Source organism: Mustela putorius, unplaced genomic scaffold (genome assembly GCF_011764305.1).
Source record: "Mustela putorius furo isolate JIRA1106 unplaced genomic scaffold, ASM1176430v1.1 tig00003834_pilon_pilon_pilon, whole genome shotgun sequence".
NCBI lineage: Eukaryota > Metazoa > Chordata > Mammalia > Carnivora > Mustelidae > Mustela > Mustela putorius.
Window position 1 is genome coordinate 27,734,596 of NW_025421987.1, and position 18,477 is coordinate 27,753,072.

Sequence of the window (18,477 nt, forward strand, 5' to 3'; positions counted from 1 at the left end):
GTATTTAACTATGTAAGGTTTTTCATTTTGGTAAGAAATGTCACCACATCAAAATGTGATCTGTACCTCAAAAGAATGGCAATATCTATGAAATGGTATCCCACTTACAAAATACAACTTTCTCTTTCTAGTGACTTTTTATTAATATGGTAATAGAGTACTAATCTTACCTTAAAATTTAACTTGAGGAATAGAAAAGTAGACAGAAACACAATCCTCGAACATGCTAATTATGTAACCATATAAAGACAAATCTACACAAAAAAAGTTGAGTGGTGATACTAATAGGTAAAATGGCCATGGCATTTGGTGATAATTTTTATACTTCAATCTATGCTGAGTTATAAACAACAAAAAATAAAAAGTGCCATATGTAAAGAAGAAATTCATAAAATATTTCCTGGGTGAAAACTAAAAAAGGAAAATAGAAAAGAAGAATCATTCTTTATTCTAAATAGCATTAAAATAACATGAAAGCTTTTAAAAAACCCAATGTCCAAGCCTCACACCCCAGAGATCCTAACTTAATTGCTTGTGGATAGGACCCAGACGTGGTACTTTAAAAATACTCCCATAGAGGATACGGGCTGATCATGTTCTGCTGATAGTATTACAGGCTGGGTCTCTAAAATACTTCTTTAGTTGCTGAATTGTTATATTTTCTATCAGGTAGACCCTATAAGAAATTTCCTGGTGTTGGGTCCAAGACGTTGGCATAGGAAGATACTGAACACACTTCCTCCTATGGACACAACAAATCTACAATTACATATGGAATAATTTTCTCTGAAAAAATCCTAAAAAGTAGATGAACAGCATCTCCACAACAAAAAAGAGCCACACTGAGTTTGGTAGGAGAGGCAGAGATACGCTCTCACTAAAAACCCCACCCAAAGAGTTACAATCCACAATCAGAATGAAATCTTAAAAATATGGAACTTCCCCCCCAAGGAGCAAGGAGTTTACACCCCACATTAGGCACCCCAACTCTTGGGTCCTGCACCTAAGAGACCAGCCCCCAAAACATAAAACCATCAGGGATTATGTCCAGAACTGTAGGGAATGGAGAACCTGCCCTTAAGGATTCACTAACAGACCTGCTTGCCCCAGGACCCAGTGCAAAAGCAGCAATATGTTTGTTTGTTTGTTTGTTTGTTTCAGAGGGAACTTTTAATATTTTTTAAGTAAAATATAGTTAACAATGTTATATTAGTTTTAGTATAAAAAATAGTGATTCTACAATTCTATACATTATGCTATGTTTACCACAAATATAGCTACAATCTGTCACCATACAATACTATTAAGATATCATTGACCGTATTCCCTATACTGTGCATTCATCCTCATGACTTACTCATCCCATAGCTGGAAGACTTCCTTCTCTCTGATAACCACCTGTAGCCCTACCATCCTCTCTCTGATAACCACCAATTTGTTCTCTGTATTTATGAGTCTGTTTCTGTTTTTTTTTGTTTGTTATTTGTTCTTTTACATATGCGTATATGTGTGCATTTAGATTCCACATAAAGTGAAATCATATGGTAGTTGTCTTTCTCTGTATAACTTACTTCACTTAGCATAATACCTTCTAGGTCCAACCAAGTTATTGCAAATGGCAAGAGCTCATTCTTGTTATGGCTGAATAACATTCCATGGCATATACATACACATACCACATCTTATTTATTCATCTTTTGATGGACACTTAGATTGCTCCATATCTTGGCTATTGGAAATAATGCTTCTATAAACGTGGGGGTGAATTATCTTTTTGAATTAGTATTTTCATTTTCTTTGAGTAAATACCCAGTATTGGAATTACCGGATTTTATGGTATTAAAAGCAGAAGTTTGAAAAGTGCCTAGACCATATGTGAAGGAGACACACTAATCCTAAAGCAAATGTCAAAAAGAAAAGAACCTGTTAGGGCTTTCTCTAAAGACAGAAGCACTGGCAGGTACAATTTTTGCAATCCCACTGTACCTTACTAACACTGGTGCAGATAAGTGCCATTTTGGCAATCACCCTCCAACCTCCTAGCACATGTAGGACTCCCAACCCACATCACAGCACATCACAACCAGCCAGGCCATCACCACCCCACACCCCATGTCACAGTCAAGTCTTAGCCAGCCAAACAAGTGCCACATCCTCCCCAGCTCCCAACTCCTGCCAAAAATATATCACAGACAGGCTAGGCAAGAACCCCACCCAACCACTCCACCACAGCTCAGCCACACCACAGTCAGAGGATGCACACAGCCCCCACAGGGGAAACTCAGGTAGCCCCTGGTTCTAGTGGCCAGAAGGGGGCTGTGTTTCTGACCCCCATGGGTCATCCCCTACATAATACCACTACCCCAAGACTCCTACAACAGAGGTAGCTGTTTTGTCTAATACACAGAAACAAACACAGAATCAATTAAAATGAGGAGACAGAAAAATATGTTCCAAATGAAAGAATAAGACAAAACCTCAGAAAAAGACCTTAATGAAATGGAGATAAATAATCTACCTGATAAAGAGTCAAAATAACTTTCATAAAGATGCTTACCAAACTCAGGAGAAGAAGGGATGTGCACAGAAAGAACTTCAACAGAGAGAAAACATAAGAAAATACCAAACGTAAGTCAGAACTGAAAAATTCAATAACTACACTGAAAAGTACATTACAGGGGTTCAAAAGCAAATTGGAAGAAGCAGAAAAACAGATCAGCAAGCTAGAAAACAAAGCAATGGAACTCACCCAGACAGAGCAACAAAAAGAAAAAATAATTTTAACAAGCAAAAATCCCTTAAAGGACCTGTGGGGCAACATCAAATAGAATAATACACACATTATAGAGGCCCGAGAAAGAGAAGAGAGAGAAGAGGCAGAAAACTTATTTGAATAAATAATGGCTGAAAAATTTCCTATTCTAGGAAGGAAATAGACATCTAGGCTCAGGAAGCACAGAGAGTTCCAAAAAAAAATGAATTCAAAGAGCTCTACATCAAGACACACTATAACTAAAATATCAAAAGACAAAGATAAGGAAACACTCCTAAATCCAGCATAAGGAAAAAGAACTTACTACATGCAAGGGAAACCCATAAGGCTATCAGTAGATTTTTTTTTAGCAGCAACTCTGCAAGCCAGAAAGTGGTGGCATGAAATTCTCAAAATACTTTAGGGAAAGAATATTCACCCACAGTGAGATTATTATTCAGAACAGAGGTAGAATTCTCCAGCTAAGCAAAAGCTAAAGGAGTTCATCACCACTAAACAGGCCTTACAAGAAATATTAAAGAGACTTCTTTCAGCTGAAAAGAAATGATACTGATTAATGACAAGAAACCATGCAAAAGTAAAAATCTCATAGCAAAAGTTAAACATATTATAAAAGTAATGGAATAATCACTTATAAAGCTAGTAAAAAAGACAAAAGTAGTAAAATTAACTAAAACTATGCAGCCACTTTGGAGAACAGTGTGGAGATTCCTCAAGAAATTAAAAATAGAACTTCCCTATGACCCTGCAATTGCACTACTGGGTATTTACCCCAAAGATACAGATGGATTGAAAAGAAGGGCCATCTGTACCCCAATGTTTATAGCAGCAGTGGCCATGGTCGCCAAACTGTGGAAAGAACCAAGATGCCCTTCAACGGACAAATGGATAAGGAAGATGTGGTCCATGTACACTATGGAGTATTATGCCTCCATCAGAAAGGATGAATACCCAAGTTTGTAGCAACATGGATGGGACTGGAAGAGATTATGCTGAGTGAAATAAGTCAAGCAGAAAGAGTCAATTATCATATGGTTTCACTTATTTGTGGAGCATAACAAATAGCATGGAGGACATGGGGAGTTAGAGAGGAGAAGGGAGTTGGGGGAAACTGGAAGGGGAAGTGAACCATGAGAGACTGTGAACTCTGAAAAACAATCTGAGGGTTTTGAAGGGGTGGGGGGTGGGAGGTTGGGGGATCCAGGTGGTAGGTATTGGAGAGGGCACGGATTGCATGGAGCACTGGGTGTGGTACAAAAATAATGAATACTGTTACACTGAAATAATAAAAAATTAAAAAAAAAAAACTTTCAAGTAAATATTAAAAAAAAAAAGAAAGAAAGAAAATTATGTACTTGAACTATACTTTAGACCAAATGGACCTAACAAACATGGAGGACCAGATGGTTTCACTGATATTATACCAAACATTTAAAGAAAAACTAATGCTAGTCCTTCCCAAACTCTCCCCAAAAATCAAACTGGAATGAACACGCCCAAACTGATTTTACAAAGCCAGCATTACCCTGATAGCAAAACCAGACAAAGATACAAGAAAATAAAATGACAGACCAATATCCCTGATTAACATAATGTAAAAATTGCCCCCCAAAATTAGCAAACTGAATTCAAAGCTAATTGGAAGAATAATCCACCAGGATCAGGTGAGGACTTATCCCTTGGATAGAAGGACAATTCAAAACTTACAAATCAATAAATGTGATATGTCACATTAATGAAATGAAGAAAGGGGCACCTGGGTGGCTCAGTGGGTTAAGCCTCTGCCTTCAGCTCAGGTCATGATCTCAGGGTCCTGGGATGGAGCCCCACATCACTCTCTCTGCTCAGCAGGAAGCCTGCTTCCCCCTCCCTCTCTCTGCCTGCCTCTCTGCCTCCTTGTGATCTCTCTCTCTCTCTCTGTCAAAATTAAATTAAAATTAAATTAAAGAATAAAAAAATCATACAATCATCTCTATAGATACAGAAATTATTTGACAAAATTCAGAGTCCTTTCATGATAAAAATCCTCAACAAACTGGGTACAGAAGTAACATATCTCAACATAATAAAGGCCATGAATGACAAACCCACAGCAAATATCATAACCCAGTTTGAAAGGCTGAAGCTTTCTTATTAAGATGAAGAATAAGACAATTGTCTCACTCTTACATCTTATTTAATATAACATTAGAGGTCCCAGCAAGGGCAATTAGGCAAGGAAAATAAATAAAAGTTATTCAAATCAGAAAGGAAGAGGTAAAGTGGTCTATTCCAGAGGGCACGATCCTATGTATATAAAATACTAAATAAATTAAAAAAAAAAAAAACTGTTAGAATTGGAACACCTGGGTGGCTCAGTTGGTTAAGCATCTGACTCGGTTTCAGCTCAGGTCATAATCTCGGGGCTGTGAGACTGAGCCCCACAACAGGCTCTGTAGAGATCAAGCCCCACAGTGATCTCTGTACTCAGCAGGGAGTCTGCTTGAGATTCTCTCCCTCTCCCACTGCTCTTCCCCCAAATCATGCTCTCTCTCTAAAATAAATAATATTTTTTTTAAACTGCTAGAACTAATCAATGAATTAAGTAAAGTTACAGGATACAGTAGGATCAATGTACAGATACCAATTACAGGAGTCTGGTGGGTGCTCTCTAGTACCACAGCCTTTTGCACTCTGCATGCACTGCCGGACCGGGGTCTGACCAGTCACTCCCCACCCATGCCTTAGAAAGTTCTGCATGGGTGCTAGCCAGCAGTCTTTTGGACCAGCCAAGGGTCTGGACGCTCCCAGCCAGTGCCTGAAGGTTCTCAGCCCAGTCTCTAACTGGACTCCTCAGCAGCAGCAGCCACTGTGCCATTGAGCGAACCAGCAACATGGGCCTGGTCCCAGACAGCAGTCCTGGCAAAGGCACCACTGAAAGTGGACTCCCTAGATCAATATTGTTTATGGTATTGGCACGGTATTGACACGGAGGTGCAGAGACAAGTGGGCCCTTCAGGTGACCCCTGAGACAGTGGCTGGGGACACGCATAGCCTGTGAGAGGTTGTGTGGTTCAGCGGGGTTTGTGGAGGGGGAGTCTCTGTGTTCTGGACCACCCAGAGGGGAGCAGGCTGAGGCTTCTCTCTGAGATGGAGGTCTGGGTGCAGTCTGCTTTCCACTAAACCTTCTAAAGGCCACAAAAAGCCATCAAAAACAAAAACAAAAACCTCCAGAGAACAAAAGCCTGAAAAACCAGTCTCAACAGAGCCCAGCCCATTGATAGGAAGCAGGAGGACTCAACCCAAGCAAGACTGCCTGAAAACCCAAGCAAGACTGCCTGAAAAAACCCCAGAAAGCCAGCCAAAAGAATGAGGGGACAACCACCACAAGATCCCCATAAAACTATAAAACCCCAATATCAGGAGAAAACAATATATTAAGCTCCCAGTATTGCCCTAAAACCTGTATATTTCAGAGATACAGCTTTGTTTTTTTAATTCATTCTCACAATTCTTGCTTTTAATTTCTTTAACCTAACTACCATTACAATTAGAGGTTTAATAAAACATACTCCATAATAATGTTTTAACTTGAACTTTTTTCATACATATACCTGTGTTTTTATTTTTTTCTTTTTTTAAAAAAATACATATATATATATATATATATATGTGTGTGTGTGTGTGTGTGTGTGTGTGTGTGTGTATGTAAGCTTCAGAGTAATCCTTTTTCCCTATTCAATACTACGCTTATATATAAACTAGTTTTAATCTCCCTTTATCTCTGGAAAGTTGAGTCCTTTAAAAAAGATAACAAGATACATCCAGGAAGAACCAAAATAAACTTCCTTACCCACATCTAGGATTTATATCCACCCTCCCATCTTTTTCTTCTGACAGTGTTTCTGTGTATTTGTTTCTGTTCTGATATTATATAAATCTTATTCTTGGGATTCATTTTGACTGGGTTTTTTTTTCTTGTCAATTACTTTTGTCAGTCTTTTTGTTTGTCTATTTTTGTTTATATACCTTATAAATCTTACTTTGGGGGCTCATTCTGCCTGGGTTGTCTTTTTTTTTTTTTTTTCTGTCTTTCTCTTTGTCTATTTTTTTTTCTTTTTTCTTTCTTTTTGGTGGTGACTTCCAATTGCTCTTCTGAAGTGTTCCAGGGTGAACCTTCCCTGGATCATGGTTGATATATTCAGCAATAAATACCCTCAGCCATCTCTCACCAAAATGACTAGGAGGAGGAACACCCAACAGAATAAAAACTCAGAGACTGTGCCCTCTCCATTAGAACTATTGGATATAGACATAAACAGTATGTCAGAAAGGGAATTTAGGGTAACAGTTATCCAGGCAATAGCTAGGTTGGAGAAACCCATTAGTGACAACATAGAATCTCTAAGGGCAGCAGTGAGAGCCACCAGGGCGGAAGTTAAAAAAGCTATCAATGAGACTGAATCTAACCTAACTACTCTAAAAGCTAGGGTAACAGAGGCAGAAGATAGAATTAGTGATCTAGAGGACAAAATGATAGAGAAAAAGGATCAGAAGGCATAGAACAAACAGCTTAGAAGCCATGAAAACAGAATTAGGGAAATAAATGATGCCATGAAATATTCCAACGTCAGAATTATTGGGATCCTGAGGGGGTGGAAGAAGACAGAAGACTAGAAGATATAATTGAACAAATTCTGGGTGAAAATTTTCCCAATCTGGGGAATGGAACCACTGTTCATGTCCTAGAGGTAGAAAGAACACCCCCCTTCCCCAGATCAATGAGTCTAGAAAGACCTCGAGGCACTGAAACTGATGAATCATAATTTTAGACAGGAGGTTCTGAGGGCAGCTGGGGGAAGAGTTTCCTTATGTATAGAGAAAGGTCCATAAGAATAATGTCAGACCTGTCCACAGAAACCCGGCAAGCCAGAAAGGGCTGGCAAGACATATTTAGGTCACTAAATGAGAATAATATGCAGCCAAGAATACTTTATCCAGTAAGGTTGACATTCAAAATGGATGGAGAGATAAAGATCTTCCAAGACCAACAAGGTTTAAAAGAGTATGTGACCACCAAGCTGGCACTACAAAAAATATTAAGGGGTCTTCTATAAAAGAAGAAAGAACCCAAGAGTGACACAGAACAGAAATTTACAGAGACAATCTATAGAAACAGGAAACATGATGTTAATAAAAAACATCTTTCAATAATCACTCTCAATATGAACGGCCTAAACGCTCCCATAAAATGGCACAGGACTGCAGACTGAATAAAACAACATCCATATGCTCTCTATGAAAGACCCATTTGGAGCCTAAAGATACATCCAGACTGAAAGTGAAGGGATGGAGAACCATCCTTCCTGCCAATGGGCCTCAAAAGAAAACTGGGGTAGTGACTCTCATATCAGATAAATAAGATTTTAAACTAAAGACTGTAGCCAGAGATACAGAAGGACACCACCTCACTCTTAAGGGGTCTATCCACCAATAAGATCTAACAATTATAAATATTTATGCCCCCAACATGGGAAAGCCAACTACGTAAGCCAACTGTTAATCAAAATAAAGAGTCATATTGATATGAATACATTAATAGTAGGGGATCTTAACATACCACTCTTAGTAACAGACAGATCATCCAAGCAGAAAATCAATAAAGAAGCAAGAGCTTTGAATGACACATTGGACCAGATGGACCTAATAGATATATACAGAACACTTCACCCTAAAACAACAAAACATTCATTCTTCTCAAGCATGCATGGAACTTTCCCAGAGTAGACCATATACTGGGTCACAAATCTTGGCTCAATGATACCAAAAGATTGAGATTATTCCCTGCATATTCTCAGACCAAAATGCTTTGAAACTGGAGCTAAACCACAAGAAAAAGTTTGGAAGGAATTCAAACACTTGTAAGAGTGTTTGGAGATTCCTTAAGCCAAAGACCACACTGCTTAAGAATGTTTGGATCAACCAGGAAATCAAAAAAGAACTTAAACAATTCACTGAAACTAATAAGAATGAAGACACATTGGTGCAAAACCTGTAGGATACGGCAAAGGCAGTCTTAAGGGGGGGAAGTACATAGCCATTCAAGCCTCACTCAAAAAAAAATTGAAAAATCCAGAATACACCAGCTCTCTTTACACCTTAAAGAACTGGAAAATCAACAACAAATTAAGCTAATCCCACACACAAGAAGGGAAATAATCAAGATTAAAGCAGAGATCAAGGAGATAGAAACCAGAGATACAAAAGAACACATCAATGAAACCAGAAGGTGGTTTTTTGAAAGAATCAGTAAAATTGATAAACCAGTGGCCAAACTAATCAAAAGAAAAGAGAGGATCCAAATTAATAAAATTATGAATGAAAGGGGGAAATCACGAAGAACACAAAGGAAATAGAAACAATCACCAGAAATTATTATCGACAGCCATATGCCAATACGTTAAGCTTCCAAAACTGAATCAGGAATAAATTGACAACGTGAACAAGCCAATATCTAGTAAAAAGATTGAAGCAGTGATTAAAAAAAAAAAAAAGAAAGAAAAGAAAAAAAAACCTCCCCCAAAAAACAAGAGCCCAGGACCTGACAGATTCCCTGGGGAATTATACCAAACATTCAAAGAAGAAATAATACCTATTCTCCTGAAGCTATTTCAAAAAATAGAAACAGAAGGAAAACTTCTAGACTCTTTCTATGAAGCCAGCATTATCCTGACCTCCAAACCAGGCAAAGACCCCATCAAAAAGGAGAATTTCAATATTCCTGATGAATATGGATGCCAAGATTCTCAACAAGATACTAACTAATAGGATTCAACAGTACATTGAAAAGATTATCCACCATGACCAGGTGGAATTTACCCCTGGGATGCAAGGGTGGTTCAACATTTGCAAATCAACCAATGTGATAGGATGAATCAATAAGAGAAGAGAAAAGAACCACATGGTCCTCTCAACTGGTGCAGAAAAAGCATTTGACAAGATAAACAGTATCTGTTCCTGATTAAAATGTTTCAAACTATAGGGAAAGAGGGAACATTCCTCAACTTCATAAAATCCATCTATGAAAAACCCACAGTGAATACATCCTCAATGGGGAAAAGCTGACAGCCTTCCCTTTGAAATCAGGAATATGACAAGGATGTCCACTCTCACCACTCTTGTTCAACATAGTACTAGAAGTCCTAGCAATAGCAATCAGACAACAGAAAGAAATAAAAGGTATTCAACTGGCAAAGAAGTCAAAATCTCTCTCTTCAAAGATGACATGATACTTTATATGGAAAACCCAAAAGACTCCATACCCAAACTACTAGAACTCATTCAGCAATTCAGTAATGTGGCAGGATACAAAATCAATGTACAAAAATCAGTTGCTTTCTTATACACTAACAATGAAAATATGGAAAGGGAAATTAGAGAATCAATTCCATTTACTATAGCACCAAGAACCATAAGATACCTGGGAATAAACCTAACCAAAGAGGTAAAGGATCCATACTCAAGAAACTACAAAACACTCGTGAAAGAAATTGAAGACACAAAAAGATGGAAAAGCATTCCATGCTCATGAATTGGAAGAATAAACATTGTGAAAATGTCTATATGACCTAGAGCAATCTATACATTCAATGCCATCCTGATCAAAATTCCACTGGCATTTTTCAAAGAGCAGGAACAAAGAATCCAAAAATTTGTATGGAAACAGAAGAGACCCTGAATTGCTAAGGAAATGTTGAAAAAGAAAAACAAAACTGGGGGCATCACATTGCCTGATTTCAAGCCTTACTACAAAGCTATGATCACCAAGACAGCATGGTACTGGTACAAAAAAAGACACACAGACCAGTGAAACAGAGTAGAGAGCCTAGATATGGACCCACAACTCTCTGATCAATTAATTAATCTTCGACAAAGCAGGTAAAAATATCCAGTGGTAAAAAGACAGTCTCTTCAGTAAATGGTGCTGGGAAAATTTGACAGTTATGTATAGAAGAATGAAATTTGACCATTCTCTTACACCATACACAAAGATAAACTCGAAATGGAAAAAAGACCTCAACGTGTGGCAGGAATCTATCAAAATCCTAGAGAAGAATATAGGCAGTATTATTCGACATCAGCCACTGCATCTTCTTCCAAGACATATCTCCAAAGGCAAGGGAAACAAAAGCAAAAGTGAACTTTTGGGACTTCATCAAGATCAAAAGCTTCTGCAAAGCAAAGTTAACAGTCAATAGACAAAGAGGCAACCCAGAGAATGGGAGAAGTTATTCGCAAATGACACTACCAACAAAGGGCTGATATCCAAGATCTATACAGAACTCCTCAAACTCAACCCACACAAAACAGATAATCACATCAAAAAAATGGTCAGAAGACATGAACAGATGCTTCTCCAAAGAAGACATACAAATGGCTAACAGACACTTAGAAAAATTTTCATCATTATTAGCCATCAGAAAGATTCAAATCAAAACCACATTGGGATACCACATTACACCAGTTAGAATGGCCCAAAATTAACAGGACAAGAAATAACATGTGTTGGAGAGGATGTAGAGAAAGAGGAACCCTCTTACACTGTTGGTGGGAATGCAAGTTGGTACAGCCACTTTGGAAAACAGTGCGGAGATTCCTTAAAATTAAAAATAGCGCTACCCTATGACCCTGAAACTGCACTACTGGGTATCTACCCCAAAGATACAGATGTAGTGAAAAGTAGGGCCATCAGTACCCCTATGTTCATAGCAGCAATAGCCAAGGTCACCAAACTGTGGAAAGAGCCAATATGCCCTTCTACAGATGAATGGATAAGGAAGATATGGTCCATATACACTATGGAGTCTTATGCCTCCAGCAGAAAGGATGAATACCCAACTTTGTATCAACATTGATGGGACTGGAGGAGATTATACTGAGTGAAATAAGTCAAGCAGAGAAAGTCAATTATCACATGGTTTCACTTACTTGTGGAGCATAAAGAATAACATGGAGGATATTGGGAGTTGGAAAGGAGAAGTGAGTTGGGGGAAATCGGAGGAGGAGATGAACCATGGGAGACTGTGGACTCTGAGAAACAAACTGCAGGTTTTGGAGGGGAGGAGGGTGGGGGGTTGGGTGAGCCTGGTGGTGGGTATTGGGGAGTGCACGTATTGCATGGAGCACTGGGTGTGGTGCATGAACAATGAATCTTGAAACACTGGAAAAATAATTTGATTAAAAAAAATAAAAATTAAAAAAAATAAAAATGGGCAGAGGATTTGAATAGATATTTTTCCAAAAAGACCTACAAATGGCCGTAAGTATATAAAAAGATGTTCAAAGATGTTAATTGTCAGGGAAATGCAAATCAAAACCACAATGAGACATTACCTCACACCTGTCAAAATTGCTAATATCAAAAAGGCAAGAGATAATAGGTGTGGCAATGATATGGGAAAAAGAGAACCCTGTTCATATTGGTGGGAATATACAGCTATTATGATAAACAATAGAGAGTTTCCTCAAAAAATTAAAAATAAAACCACCATATGATAGAGTAATCTCATTTCTGGATACTTACACAAAGGAAATGAAATCAGTATATCAAAGAGATACCAACACCCCTTTGTTCACTCCAGCATTATTCACAATAGCCAAGATATGAAAACAACCTAAGTATCTATCAGAGGATGAATGGTAATAGAAGATGCGGTGCACACACACACACACACACATACACACAGAGGAATACTTTTCACCCATGAGGAAGAAGGAAATCCTGCTGTTTGTGACAACATGGATGGATCTTAAGGATATTATGCTAAGTGATATGAACTAGACAGAGAAAGACAAATACTGCCTGATGTGACTTATATGTGGAATCTAAAAAAGCGGAACTCTCATAAATAGAGACAAGAATAATGATTTCCATGGGTTGCGGGGGGTTGGGGAAGTGAGGAGATGTGGGTCCCAGGGTACAACATCCAGTTATAAGATGAATAAGTTCTGGAAATCTAATGTTAAACATGGTGACTATAATTAACAATGCTGTATTACATACTTGAAAATTGCTAAGAGAGATCTTAAATGTTTTCATTTAAATTGCTAAGAGAGATCTTAAATGTTTTCATTTCATCTCACCACAAAAAAAAAAGAAAAAGAAAAAGAAAAGGTAATTATGTGAGGTGATGAAGTGTTAACTAACCCTACCATGGTAATCATTTCCCAATAAGTGTACCAAATCATCATGTACACCTTAAACTTATATAATATTATATCACAGTAAACTTGGGAAGGAAAAAAAGAATGGTCCCAATGGAAAGAGCAAGAGTTCAGTTCCAGATAAATGAAAAGTCAACAAATTGAAGTCCAGAGTGGGAAAGGAAAACAAATTAAGAAAAATTACCAGCTTTTGTCTTGCCCAAAACTCAGGTTCTTAAAAGACTTTCCTTTGGTTTATAAATCTTATATTAGAAAAAGAGGTATGATATTGTAATTTATAAATATATATATCTGGTTTTAGTGTCTATAATTCCTGGCTCACAGATCCCAAAACCCTTGGAATTGCCTAAGTGTTGAGAGTTATTAAAGTGTCTTTTGTTATGTTAATGGAGTAACTTTTAGAGGGCACTTATGGATGGATACTTGTTGCCAATAAAGCCAACCATGTGATTAAGGGGTTGGAATTTCCAGTCCCACCCTGGGACCTCCATGGAGGCGAGAGGGGCTGGAGGTTGAATCAGTTACCAATGGCTGATGATTTAATTGATCATACTTCTCTAAGGAAGCCTCCATAAAAATCCAAGGATAGAGTCCAAAGAGCCTGGCTTAGTGAACACCTAGAGAAGCCTGAGAGCAGCATACCTGGTGAGGGCTTGCAAGCTCTGCACCCCTTACACATACCTTGTCCTATGCATCTCTTCTATCAGGCTGTTCTGAATTTTATCTTTTATAACAAATCAGTAATTTGGAAAATAAAATGTTTGAGTTCTGTGAGCCATCCTAGCAAATTAACCAAACTTGAGAAAGAGGTCATGGGAACCTGTGATTTATAGCTGGTTGGTCAAAAGCACAGGTAGCAATGTAGGCTTGCAACAACTGGTGTCTGAAGTGGAAGTGGACAGGGAGGTACAGTCTTACAGAACTGAACCTTTAACCTGTGGAATCTGATGCTATCTCTGAGGAGATATTGTCAGAATTGAATTGAATCCTTGAACACCCAGCTGGTGTCTGGAGAATTACATGGTGCTGTGTGGGAACACTCCCACCTCACATATTGAAAACTGACTCTCAGAACCATGTTAGAGGGGTGAGTGTGTGCAAATATGTGAATAAAACAGACATGTCACATTTTAGAATAGGAATCTTTTTTTTTTTAAGATTTTATTTATTTATTTGACAGAGAGCGATCACAAGTAGGCAGAGAGGCAGGCACAGAGAGAGGGGGAAGCAGGCTCCCTGCTGAGCGGAGAGCCCAATGCAGGGCTCAATCCCAGGACCCTGAGATCATGACCTGAGCTGAAGGCAGAGTCTTTAACCCACTGAGCCACCCAGGCACCCCTAGAATAGGAATCATGAATCATGTAGTTTAACCTTGCCTAATGAAGATAAGAAACTGAGTCTCATGGAAGTGAAATGCCCACAGTCACAGAAAATTGAGAAAAAAAATCAGAACTACACTCCTGAGTTTCTAGAGTTCTCAGTCCCAGTGCTTTGCCCACTATACCAGACTGTTCATTGAAAGATACGTATAAGTATATATCACCAGAAGGCGAAAGGATTCCCAGAGGAGAAACTAGAACAGCCTTGGCAGTCCATTCTTACTCAGGTTAGCCTATGTCCACAGGTCTGTAAGACCCAGGTAAACAGAGCAAAGAGAGAGAGGAAAGCCCATTTTCTAATATGTAAATATCTACTATGTTGAATATGGAGGTTGTATAGACTGAAAACATTTTTCCTTCCCGTTTCTTTTTCTAGTATCTAAAACCACAAATGCATTCAAGGAGAAGCAAGAAGGCCATTTGCTCAATGCCAAGTTTGTTCCACAAAAAATTAATTAGGATGATGACAATCATACCATACCAGGGAATTCACTCTAAAACCACATCTAGAGATGTGTTAAAACCATACATTCATCCAGCTGAGTCAGACATATTTACACCCTTTCAAATTCTACATGTGAATTTTTTCAAAATGCCAAGTGAAATGTTTAAGCACTTTAACCTGTGTTGAAAAAATTGAGTTTTATCAGACAGATCTTATGACTTGACACACGTTAGGAAAACAGCCCCATCCTTAATGAAAAAGAAATTCTCCAACAATATACACAATTTCAGTATATCTACAAATGAAATGCCTTTTCATTCCATGAAAATTAAAAGTAATACAGAATATCTCTAATAAAAGTCAAGTCATAAATAGGCCACATAAAAAGTGAAAGTAGGCAACTTGATTTTTTTTTTTTTTTTTTAATCAGAGAAAGACAGCACGAGTGGGAGGACAGGGCACAAAGGCAGAGGGAGAGACAGAATCTCAAATAGACTCCTCCACCCTGAGTGGGAGCCTGAGGTGGGGCTCCAATTTAAGACTCTGAGATTGTGAACCGAGATGAAACTAAGAGTCAGACGCTTAACTGACTGAACTACCACAACCTGACTTTTTAAATAAGGATGACCTTCTACTCCAAATAAGTGCCCTCTAAAAAATGGCATGGCAATGAAGCTTTGTCATACATTGCGAAAGGTATAACATCTATATGCCAGTAATAGCACTTCATTTATTTTTATGGGAATAGATGTTCCCATAGTAACAAATTCAACTCAAGAATTCTTTTAGTTTGGTGTAGCACATTAACTTACACTGGCCCAATTTCACTTCTGTGAATGCCAATTGAAAAGCCTGCTAGTGCTATAGAAAGCATACTGTGCAACATGCGATTTTCCAAGTTAGGATGCCAAAAGGTGTCAAATTCAATATCCCAACATTTTTACCTCAATTTCTAAAAATCAAATCTGTAAAAAAAATTTAACCTCCTTTCTATAAAAGAACAAAATCTTAACAGTTTGCCACCCAAAAAGAAGGAAAATCAATAGCCACACACTTCTAATTAATCATTCTTTTTCTTCATGTCTAATTATCGTCCATTAACAATCCCACTGTCTCCTCAAACTGTCACTGAACGCCCCCACAGTTAGCACTATTCAAAAAGCTGAGGGGTTGGCTTTTATGCAAATGGAGCCAAATTGCAGACACCACGTGAGCCCGTTTAGTCAGTGCTTATCTTCATTAAAGGACAAGGCCCTTTCAGCCAAACCTTAACTACTTTAACTACTGTAACAGGGAGACATCAGCCTAAGAATACCAGATCTTCCTGGTTTTCAAAAGAAGTTGGAAATCTACATTTTCTTGCAAAAATATCTTAATTGTTATATGTTAGCTTTTTAAAAAATTTGGCCCCAGGGGGGTGCTTGGATGGCTCAATCATTCAGTGTCTGCCTTTGGTTTAGGTCAAGAGCCCAGCTTCCTGGGATTGAGCCCTGCATCAGGCTCCCTGTGCAGCAGGAAGTCTGCTTCTTCCTCTCCCACTCCTTCTGCTTGTGCTCCTTCTCTTGCTGTCTGTCAAATAAATAAATTAAATCTTAAAAAAAAAAAAAATTGGCTCCAAAGTACATGCTTACAGCTGGATCCAGCTGGCTGGTTTCCAGCTTGCAACCTCTGGCTCATATAGAAATTCCTATCTTTACAACATCATTCTGTGGTTAGAGAAGCCTGAGACGAATAGGGTGAGGACTGAAGACTAGTGGTGCCATGTTTACAGCGAATCACCAACCTCTGCCACTGCATTCAGGATGGACTCCTACCACTGCATCACCTTACCTGTGGAAAAGTCTGTCTACCAGACTGGAAACTTCATGAGGGCAAACCCACACCTTTATTCATCTTAGTTTCCCCAGCATTTGGCATGTGAAAAGCACATGATAAATACTTTTGAAGGAATGAATAAGTGATTGAATAAATAAACACCAAATAATGTAATTTCTAGTGTCAATCCCCACTACCTTCTTTCTCCAATATGGAACTCTGTGAAAGGAGTATTTCTAATGACACCACATTTCAATACTGAGCTGCTCTATAATGAAGTATAAGAAATGGCTGCTTGTATTAATGGCTAAGTGAATTTGGGGTCGACTTTGCAAATGTTCATTGCAAGATTAAAGTCAAGAAACAGGTATTTCAAAAAGCGTCTATGAGACAGAAAAGTCTCAGGGGAATAGGAGTAGGGAATGTAGAAGGGAATCCCCCTACTCTATGTGGTAACAAAAGATTCACAAATGCTTTGTACCCAGGTCGTGTCTCGGGGTACTAGATGCCTCTCTATGGGTGAAGTGACAAGTGGAGGGGTTTGAAGGGGATAAAGGATCACCCAAGAGAGCTGGGTGGTAAAAACAAAAAGGAACATTCATTCCATGATGTTTCTGTGCAAATGGGAATGTTTTCAGTACAGATTAAAAGGAGTCCTGATTTTGAATCCCTGTCATTTGTCGGCTGGCTGCTATTTTTATTCTTTCTTTCTCCCATACACACGCTATTCTATATGCTTTGGAGTCTGACATTTTTCTTCAATACAATCTTCAGAACACAAATCTATACTCTATGTACCTATGTACATCGATTTATAGTCTTGGCTATAAAAACTACTTCTGAGTAACTTTTAGAGAACAACTCAGTAGGTACTTATAATTTAATTATTACCAAATAATCATAAACCATAAGTAAGGTTTATACCACATGTAGAGCTTGGCAATTAACCAGTGCAGACTTCATTTAATTACAGCAGAAGGCTTAAATTTTCTGAACCAATACTTCGGACTCTGGAGCTGACAACTGTGAATAATGTTCCAAGGATGATGTAAGAAAATATTTGAAATAGGAACAGCTCAGGAAATTCACGATGCCAAAGTAAGCAGGTGAATGTATAAAGAAGAGAAGTTTGAAGGCCTGATTCTAGGCATAAAACATAGAAACATACTTACCAGAATGGATGGTGGGGTTGACGGAAGACTTGAGCTTTGGGTGTTCCAAACTAGGTCTTCAGTTTCAGGAAGTAAAACTCCTCTCACTGAAGAAAGAACATTTTTAATTGAGGCAATATTGTATATGAGCTTCAGGGACAACTAAAAACCAGGCTGTTCCTTTTTAATAGTTTAGATCTTGGCACAACAGATAAGGGAGACTTGCTTAGAAAATGGTGGGTTTTTTCTTAATTTTTCTTTAAAGATTTTATTTATTTATTTCACACAGAGAGAGAGAGAGAGATCATAAATAGGCAGAGATACAGGCAGAAAGAGAGGGGGAAGCAGGCTCCCTCTTGAGCAAAGAGCCAGATGTGGGGCTCGATCCCAGGACCCTGAGATCATGACCTGAGCCGAAAGCAGAGGCTTAACCCACTCAACCACCCAGGTGCCCCATAAAGTGTTGTTATTTTATTCAGATATTTTACTTATACTGAGATAGGGAAACTGAAAGACTCCATAAAAATCTGCTTTTTCCTCTTTTTCCTGCTTCTGTTCTTACTAGGACCTGTACTCTCACTTTACACATGCCTCATGGAACAGTATATGTCCTCCTTGTAAGGGACAAGAAGTTAACGATTTTTTTAGAGTCTTCCAGCACAACAGATAACATCAAAGGAAGGGCCATGGGAGAATGACGTGACAAGGCCA

At 38.4% G+C, this 18,477-nt stretch overlaps 1 protein-coding gene across 1 annotated transcript in view; it reads right to left on the reverse strand.

The window, feature by feature from the left end:
• Positions 1-18,477, reverse strand: part of IMPG2 (interphotoreceptor matrix proteoglycan 2) — an 86,848-nt gene that overhangs the window by 16,679 nt on the left and 51,692 nt on the right. Inside the window, exon 11 of the mRNA XM_013045606.2 lies at positions 17,788-17,873. Within this exon, the coding sequence (XP_012901060.1) occupies positions 17,788-17,873 (86 nt within the window). The remainder of the gene's footprint in view (positions 1-17,787; positions 17,874-18,477) is intronic.